General features: G+C 49.7%; 1 protein-coding gene across 3 annotated transcripts; it reads left to right on the top strand.

The window, feature by feature from the left end:
- Nucleotides 1–4,012: 4,012 nt before the first annotated feature.
- On the top strand, nt 4,013–5,312 carry LOC145532671 (apoptosis-associated speck-like protein containing a CARD). 3 transcript variants are annotated; one of them, XM_081558198.1, is made up of 3 exons: nt 4,013–4,367; nt 4,585–4,611; nt 4,949–5,312. In XM_081558198.1, exons 1-3 carry the CDS (start codon nt 4,064–4,066, stop codon nt 5,203–5,205), a joined length of 588 nt encoding a protein of 195 aa, XP_081414324.1. In that variant the 5' UTR covers nt 4,013–4,063; the 3' UTR covers nt 5,206–5,312. The 3 variants fall into 3 exon arrangements, with proteins under 3 accessions (XP_081414324.1, XP_081414323.1, XP_081414325.1); XM_081558197.1 differs by having other exon boundaries at nt 4,013–4,337; nt 4,567–4,611; XM_081558199.1 differs by lacking the exon at nt 4,585–4,611 and having other exon boundaries at nt 4,013–4,337.
- The last annotated feature ends 3,137 nt before the right edge of the window (nt 5,313–8,449 follow it).

Consider the following 8,449-nt stretch of genomic DNA (forward strand, 5'->3'; position numbering starts at 1 on the left):
ATTCTGTGTGACTATCTCTTGGTCCATCCACATCTCTGCAAATGGCACGATTTTGTTCCTTTTTATGGCTGAGTAATATTCCATTGTGTATATGTACCACATCTTCTTTATCCATTCCTCTGTTGGTGTACATTTAGGTTGCATTGCAATTTGTCAATTTTTGAAAACAAAAGTGGTACTTTTAGGATGTAGTTTGGAATTTGAGCCCAGGAGTCAGGTGGCTCCATCTGTATTTCCTCATGTTACCACTAGGACAGGCTTCCAGAGGGCTTTCTGAAAACTTGTTTCCTCCTATGTAAAGGGGGATAGACACACATACCTCATGGGGCTGTTGGGAGAATTAAATGAGATTATGCATGTTAAGTGCTTAGCACATGCCTGGAATATAGTAAATTTGAAAAATGGAAGCTACTGTTACTGTTCTTAGTCTCTTATAGCACCTACCATGAGGTTGACTGTATAGTAATCTTAAATAATACATTTTTTCTTAATTTTTAAATTTTTTTTTTATTGAAGTATAGTTGATTTACAATGTTTCAGGGGTACAGCAAAGTGATTCAGTTACATGTGTGTGTGTGTGTGTGTGTGTGTGTGTGCATATGCATGCATGTGTGCTCAGTTGCATCTGACTCTTTTCGACCCCCTGGATGAAGAATAGGTTTCTATGATTCTAGACTCTAGGATTCGTTTGTCATTTCATGAAGTCTCATTGAGGCGGAATCTGTTCGAAGTCTTGTGCTGGGTGCTGTGGACCTGAAAGAGTCTTCAAGGAGTCCTCAGTCTGGTGAGGAAAGCAGAGTGACCAGACACACGGTATGACAAACAGTGAGAAAGGGGTCATAAGGGTATCCAGCCAGTGTGGCCAAGGAATAATTCATTTTGCACAGAGAGGACAGAAAAGCCAACTGGGAAGAGCAGCCTTCTGGCCAGACCCAGAAGCCAGCCAGCCAACCTGCATGATCCCTCAGTTATATGACCTTGAGCAAGTCCTTCAACCTCTCTGAGCCTCTTCTCACTTGTACAATAGGGCCACTGTTCCCTATCCCAAAGGGACTGTTGGAAGGCTGAGAAATACTGCATGTGAAGGATCACAGACTATACACAGGGCTCATTTTTTTATTATTTCTTAGACAAAGTGACTCCTGATGCATGTTGGAGGAGAGCTGGAACACATCAAGCAGACCAGGAGGGAATAGAGGCCAAGCAGAGAACAACTGCTGCATGTGCAGAGGTCCAGAGGCCAACGATGCTGCTGAGGCAGTTAGCAAGAGCCGTAAAGGCCATGCCAGAGAGCTTGGACTTGATTCTGGGGTCACTGAGGAGGTCATAGGAGGTTTTCAAGCAGGGGAGGGACAGGATCAATATGTGGACTAGAAAGATGTATCCTTCTGGCCACAGTGCACAAAAGTCAGTGAAAAGGTTCAGGGAACACTGGCTACTGGACCATAAGTGCCACCCATGGTGAGGATATTGGTACATAGTACTCCCCAGCCCAGCCCAGGGAGGGCAGCATGGACATGGATGGGGAGCAGGCCCTGCTACTCTGCCGGAAGCTCTTGAATACAACGTGTTGCACCTAAACACAGCCTCAGTCATTTTTTCATTCAGCAAATCTTCACTGAGCATCTGCTGTCTCAGGCACTCTCTTTTTAAGTCAAACTCTATTTTATTTTTAATTCGTATTTGGCTGTGCTGGGTGTTGGTTGCTGCTCGCGGGCTTTCTCTAGTTGTGGCAAGCAGGGGCTGTTCTCTAGTTGCTGTGCGTGGGCTTCTCCTTGCGGTGGCTTCTCTTGTTGCAGAACATGGGCTCGAGAGCACATGGGCTAGCTGCCCTGCAGCATGTGGAATCTTCCCAGATCAGGGATGGAACCGTGTCCCCTGAATTGGCAAGTGGATTCACCATGAGACCACCAGGAAGTCTACCCAGGCACTCTCTTGATGCTGGAGATACATCAGTGAACCAGGCAAGGTCCCTGCCCTCCTAGAACTCATGTTTTGGTGGGGAGATGGGTACCCATTAAGCGAATAAATGTCTAATAATGTCAGGATCACAGCACTAGAAGGAATGGCAATCGTTACAACCCAGCTGAGAGGGAGAAATGTAGGATTCCCATACCCAGCTAGAAAAGAGAGCCAGGATTAAAACTGGAGACTGTATGGCTTCAAGCCCACAGCAGTGAAAGTGTCAAGTCCTAACCACTGGACTGCCAGGGAATTCCCAAAACTGCCTCTTTCTGAAGAGCTTATGTGGAAGGTAGAGCTTTGCCTGTGGCTCAGCTAGTAAAGAATCCGACTGCAATGCAGAAGACCTGGGTTTGATCCCTGGGTTGGGAAGATCCCCTGGAGGAGGGAAAGGCTACCGAGCCCAGTATTCTGGCCTGGAGAATTCCATGGACTATATAGTCCATGGGGGTCACAAAGAGTCAGACAGGACTGAGAGACTTTCACTTTCACTATGTGGAAGGTACACCTTTAGTTACTGGTATCTCCCTTGAGCCATGAGGCCTATTCACTCATTATTGATCCCACAAAAAAAGTTATTGAGCTCCTATAGGCCCAGCACTGTTCTGGATGCTGCAGATTATAACAATGAGCTGGACAAGCATATTTACAGCCTGTCAGAGAAGACTGATGCTAAACAAATACACAGAGCTAGTTGCAATTTATAGTCACAATTGTTATGAGAGCTACAAATAAGTAGCAGGTGTTTTGAACTGGAGAGAGTCTGAACTTGGTCTCCAGAGAAAGTAACATTTACCTTTAGACCTAAAATCTTGAGAGTTTGTTAGACAAAGAGTGAGGGAAGAGAGTTCCAGGTGAAGGGAATAGCATGTGCCAAGGCTTAGAGAAGCAAAGGACCCTGGCACATTTGCGGAACTGAAAGGACAATGTAGCTGGAACTCAGAGATGGAAGGGGGGCAGGATGTGGTGCAAGACAAGGCTGATGTGGTCCACAGGGGCAGAGCAGCAGGGCCCTCCCAGCCACGTGAAAGGCAAGTGAAGGGTTCCAGCCTCGGCTTGGCCTCCAATGCCAACCCACGCCACGTTGCATGTACTCTTCTGGGTCAAGCCCCTTGACCCCAGAATGACTCTCTACCCATGACTTTCCCTTCAGTAAAGAATTTTCTCAATCATTACAAGTTATCTCTTGTCATCAATTCCCAAGAAATTCAGTTCCTGGGGGACCAAATCCTGGCTCTCCCAGGAAGTATTTGGCAAGGTTTCAGGCACCATCAGGCTTCCCTGGTGGCTCAGATGGTAAAGAATCTCCCTGTAACGCGGGAGACCTGAGTTCATTCCCTGCGTCAGTAAGATCCCCTGGAGAAGGGAATGGCTGCCGGGTGGGCTACAGTCCATGGGGTCTCAAAGCGTCGAACACAAATCAGCAACTAACACACTTTTTTCATGCACCATCAGGTAGCCCATGTTATGTTGGAATATTTACAAAGTGGACAAAGGCGTGTTATCATCCCCATTTTGTAGATCAGGAAACCGAGGCTCAAAGAGAGAAAACACACATAGTTACCTCTACCCTCTTTTTTGACACCTCATTTCTTCCCAGTTTGTGGAATTTGGGAAGCTACCTGGTTCTGGCTGTTAGGGTTCTGATTCTATGACATGTGAGAGGGGATGCTAAGATTTAGGGAAACATGGAGATTTCAGGGCTCTAAAATTCCATGATTCAAAGCCCTGATGCTCCAGTAAACCAGGTTCCTGATCTGGCTAGCTAGTCCAAGCCTAGAGAAGCAGGCACCACCCATGAGCCCTTTTCCACTGGTCTCCTGGGTCACTCCTCAGAAATCAGCCAGAGGATGCGATCTGGGCGACCCCTCAGAGATCAGCCAGAGGATGCGATCTAGGCGCCCCCCAATGGCCGGGAGAGGATGGGAAGGCGCGGGGTAGTCGGAAGTCTTACACCCGAGGGCAACGTTCTGGGGCAGAGAGGCAGAGACAGGAATTGAGAGAAGGCGGGGAGTTTCTGGTCCCGCCCCAGAGCAAGCTTCCCAAAGGCAGACACCCGGGGTGAGCGGAAGCGGCGGCTGCGGCGGAGGACCCCGGAGACATGGGGTGCACGCGCGATGCCATCCTGGATGCGCTAGAGAACCTGACCGCAGACGAGTTCAAAAAGTTCAAGATGAAGCTGCTTTCAGTGCCGCTGCGGGAAGGCTATGGACGCATCCCCCGGGGCACCCTGCTGCCTCTGGACGCCGTGGACCTCACCGATAAGCTCGTCAGTTACTATCTGGAGGCGTATGGTGCCGAGCTCACGGCGCTCGTGCTTCGCGACATGGGCATGCAGGAGGTGGCGGAGCAGCTGCAGGAGACCATGAGTAAGGGTGAGCACGCCCCCGCCACACACCACCGAGGTCCAAGCCAGTCTCCCTTCATCTGCACCCTCCTCCCAGCCCCAACGTTTGCCTCTCCCGGCGCTTTCGCTTCCTGTTCCTCCTACCCTTTCATAAAAGCTTCTCCTGCTGGGGAGGCTTCCCGCACTGGGTACTGACCTTGGCTTCCGGACCAAGACCTCAGAAAGACTTGGAGACACCATTGAACATTTTCTTACAGGCCCTAGACACACGCCAGCCCCTCTCCAGAAGACAGCCAAGCCAGGTAAGGCCTTCAATCCCTGACCGCACCTACCTGGGCACCTCACCAGCCCCGCCCCACCGCACCCCTGCCCAGCCTAAATCTGTTGTCAAGGCCAAGAGCATTCAGGGCGTGCAAAGTTAGGCCAACTCTTCCCACTCACCTACTCACACTCCTGGGGCCAAGTCTGGCTGAAAAGGAGGTAAGGCTAAGCGCATCCCACTCTATGTAGGTCCTGTTGAGCCCTGCCCCTTAGGGTTGCATTCAGGGCAATTTGAAGGAAAAGTGTTCAAGAGGGACAGACAGGCTCCAGTGCCCACTCTGGGTGCCAGCTCTGCCCCTCTCCTCCCTCTCACCCCAGGACAGCACTTTGTGGACCAGCATCGGGCGGCCCTCATCGCACGGGTCACAGCCGTGGATGGGGTGCTGGATGCCCTGTACGGGAAGGTCCTGACAGAGGATCAGTACCAGGCAGTGCGGGCGGAGCGCACCAGTTCGGAAAAGATGAGGAAACTCTTCAGCTTTGCTCCAGCCTGGAACGTGACCTGCAAGGATCTGCTCCTCCAGGCCCTGAGGGACACCCAGCCCTACCTGGTTGCCGACCTGGAGCAGAGCTGAGGCGCCTTCTCCAGCAAGGGCTCCCACATACCACCCCTGGCTGTTCCAGCCAACTTATCTGGAATCTCTGATTTTCTCATACACAATACATGAAAATCCCACTTGTACTTGGTGTGTTTTCCTACTTGCAGCCTGGAAGCACATGTGGACCTGAGTTACATATCCAAGCGCAGGGAAGCAGGCTCCCCAAACACTTCACTCTTCCTGCCTCAGTCACATGGAATAGTCCCTCACTCACCATTTGGTGGCTCCTTCGATGCCACCCTAAAGGGTCTGCCCTTGAGACCTGTGAACCGTGAGTTAACCTTGTGGCCAAGGTCTAAAAATTAAAATAGAGATATGAACAAAGGGCCTGGAATTGTGGGGGGCTGGATTTGACAAGGAAGCCTGGCATGCTGCAGTCCATGGGGTCACCAAGAATCAGACACGACTAGGGACTAAACAAGATCTGACAGATGCATTTAGAAATAGACTAGTCTACAAAGCTTCTCTTTCATTTGTCGTTGGAAAAAAACTGCAAAATTAGAGCCATTTTCAGGAGAAACAATGAGTATCGTCTAAACAGGAGAACACAAATCAAGTATTCCTAGGGTTCCTTCAGGTACTGACACCAGCAGGCTTGGCTGCTCCTCCCTACCCCCTGCAAAAAGGGATTATAGGTTACACTTATCCCAGAAAACATGCCAAACACAAAAGCAAAACTTTAGGAAATGACTTCCAGCAGCTGTTTCTTCTCTTGATGGAATTGTGTCAACAAAAGAAAATAGTATTTATTTCTAGAAAACAGCACCTTAAGGAAGTCTTTCCAGAGGCTGTTATGGAACCAGCATCCTAAGACCACATCCTGGGTACACTTTGCACCCAATTCTTTCTGGCTTGGAGGGGTGGATGCAAAGCAACAGGCAGACACCAAGGAGGTCAGATACTCCATACACAGGAGTCAGACTTGGGGATCCAGGTATGACAGTCCAGGGTGTGCCATTCACAATGATACACCAGTGCAGAATGAACAAAGCCATATGGAGGCTTCACTTGGAATACCCTCCCTAGACACAAGAACTAGCAAATGCAGTGTTTATTCTCCACGCCCACCCCACCCCCACCACACACACACACACACAATCTGTGAAATCTGTTTCCCTACTCTAATTACCGAATCACTAGAGCAACAGGCGGAGAAGGCAACGGCAACCCACTCCAGTACTCTTGCCTGGAAAATCTCATGGACAGAGGAGCCTGGTGGGCTGTAGTCCATGGAGTCGCTAAGAGTTGGACACGACTGAGCGACTTCACTTTCACTTTTCACTTTCATGCATTGGAGAAGGAAATAGCAACCCGCTCCAGTGTTCTTGCCTGGAGAATCCCAGGGACGGGCGAGCCTGGTGGGCTGCCGTCTATGGGGTCGCACAGAGTCGGACACGACTGAAGCGACTTAGCAGCAGCAGAGCAACAGGAGAAAACAAGTGGTTTGCTGTAGGAGGAAGCTTCCAAGAAGCTAAGCTAATGGCCACTGTCAAGGCTATGCCGTCACTTGAGATTGCTCCTAACACTCTTTAGGACTCCAAGAGGAAAGCTGAGCTTCCCCCCAGTGTCCCCCCACCCTCAGTCCCAACACTCAGGACCCCATGGACTCATCTGTCGCTAGCCACCCCATAAAATGAATGCAGGTGCTCCCCAGTCCATCTCAGCCCTTTTCTGCCAAGTCTTCTTATATCTATAAACCAAGCCTTATTCAACCTGAGATGCGTGTTCACTTATGTTCTACAAGGACCTTACCACTTCCCAAACCGGAAGTTGTCTTCCTTTTACTATGCCTGTACCCTGACATATGGCCAACAGCCGCAGCCTAACCAGAAAACAAGCAACCCTAGCATATTCCATAAGACCCAGATGTAGTCATTCTTCCAGCTCACATCCGCTTTCAACTTCACTGCCCCCATCTGGCTTATTCCTTCATGTCTTACCCACAGCAGGCCTCCTGACCTCCCTGCTTCTACTCAAACACTGGTCAAGAGGACCTGAGTGATCAAAACTGATGATGGAAATGGACTCCCTCCTAACACTAGGACACCTGAGCCCGCCTTCCAGCCTGACCCTGAGTGACCCCATCCAATCTCTCCTACCTTCCTCGCCACATACCCCCGGATCCCAACACTGCTCCCTCACACCCCATGCCCTACCTAGCACACGCTGGTCCCTTAGATCTGGACACCTTGAAACCAGCCCCCGGTCCTAGCATGCCCACAGGTGGCCTTCCTCCGGGCTCCAGTGGCACTCCCACCTAGTGTCCCTGTGGTAGAGCGAACCACAGTCATATTTTTACACTGGACTCCCCCATTAGAGTAAGCTCCCCCCAAAAGACATCTTTTCAACCTGTGTCATGCTTTGAATTTGAAAAAAAATAAATAGCAGTTCCTGTGTATGTCTAGTGTCTGATAGGTAATTTTTTTTTTTTAAGACTTCATAGAAACTTAAGTGTTTCGGAGATAGAGCCATAACTAACACTTCCCTGCGCAGCAGATGCTCAAACAGAGCAGCTACAAAATCCAGTGCAGGCCTGAGGCAAGACAAGGTTCCAACAAACAGCTCCCCTAAGTTGAAAGACTTCCTGGGGGCTTTATTTTTCCTTTATTGGGGTGGGGAGGGAGGGAGAGTAGGGTGAGGCTCAGAGTTCTACCAGCCACAGCATACTAATTAAGGACACAACTTCTACAGCCAAATATTCAAATCTCTGGTCCACCTCACTCACCAGTTATGAAACTTAAGGTCAGTTTGTACCTCAGCATCTGCAGCTATAAAGTAAGGATAACAGGACATAACTCATCACCTAGCAGCAACTGGCCCACAAAGAGCACCCATTAGTGTCAACAGTGATCTCCAGGATACTTTTGTTCCTAGTTCAATGGCTTCAAAAGGCACCTGAAGCAAGCAATGGACATTTCCTGCCCAAACCTCTAAGTATCACAAGACTGAAAAAAGAGCAAATGGAACAAATAGTCTATGTTCACTGGGCCTGTGCTAACTAGAAAAACCCATATGCAGGGCCCAGCCTTCCCTGAGTGACCTTTTTCTTAGCTCCTGGCTCAAACTGTCCACAGAGAAAGTTTTATACAAAATCACGTTCCCCTTCACAGAGGTGGGGGGGAATGAGCAGACGATCCCTGCAGAACTTCAGAGTCTGGCTCTAAGAGTGTGCTGCTCAAACAGCACCATCAACATTGCTAGAGAACTTGTGCCCCATGGG

This window comes from Giraffa tippelskirchi, chromosome 13, assembly GCF_054371585.1.
Source record: "Giraffa tippelskirchi isolate mGirTip1 chromosome 13, T2T-mGirTip1v1.2.pri, whole genome shotgun sequence".
NCBI classification, from domain to species: domain Eukaryota; kingdom Metazoa; phylum Chordata; class Mammalia; order Artiodactyla; family Giraffidae; genus Giraffa; species Giraffa tippelskirchi.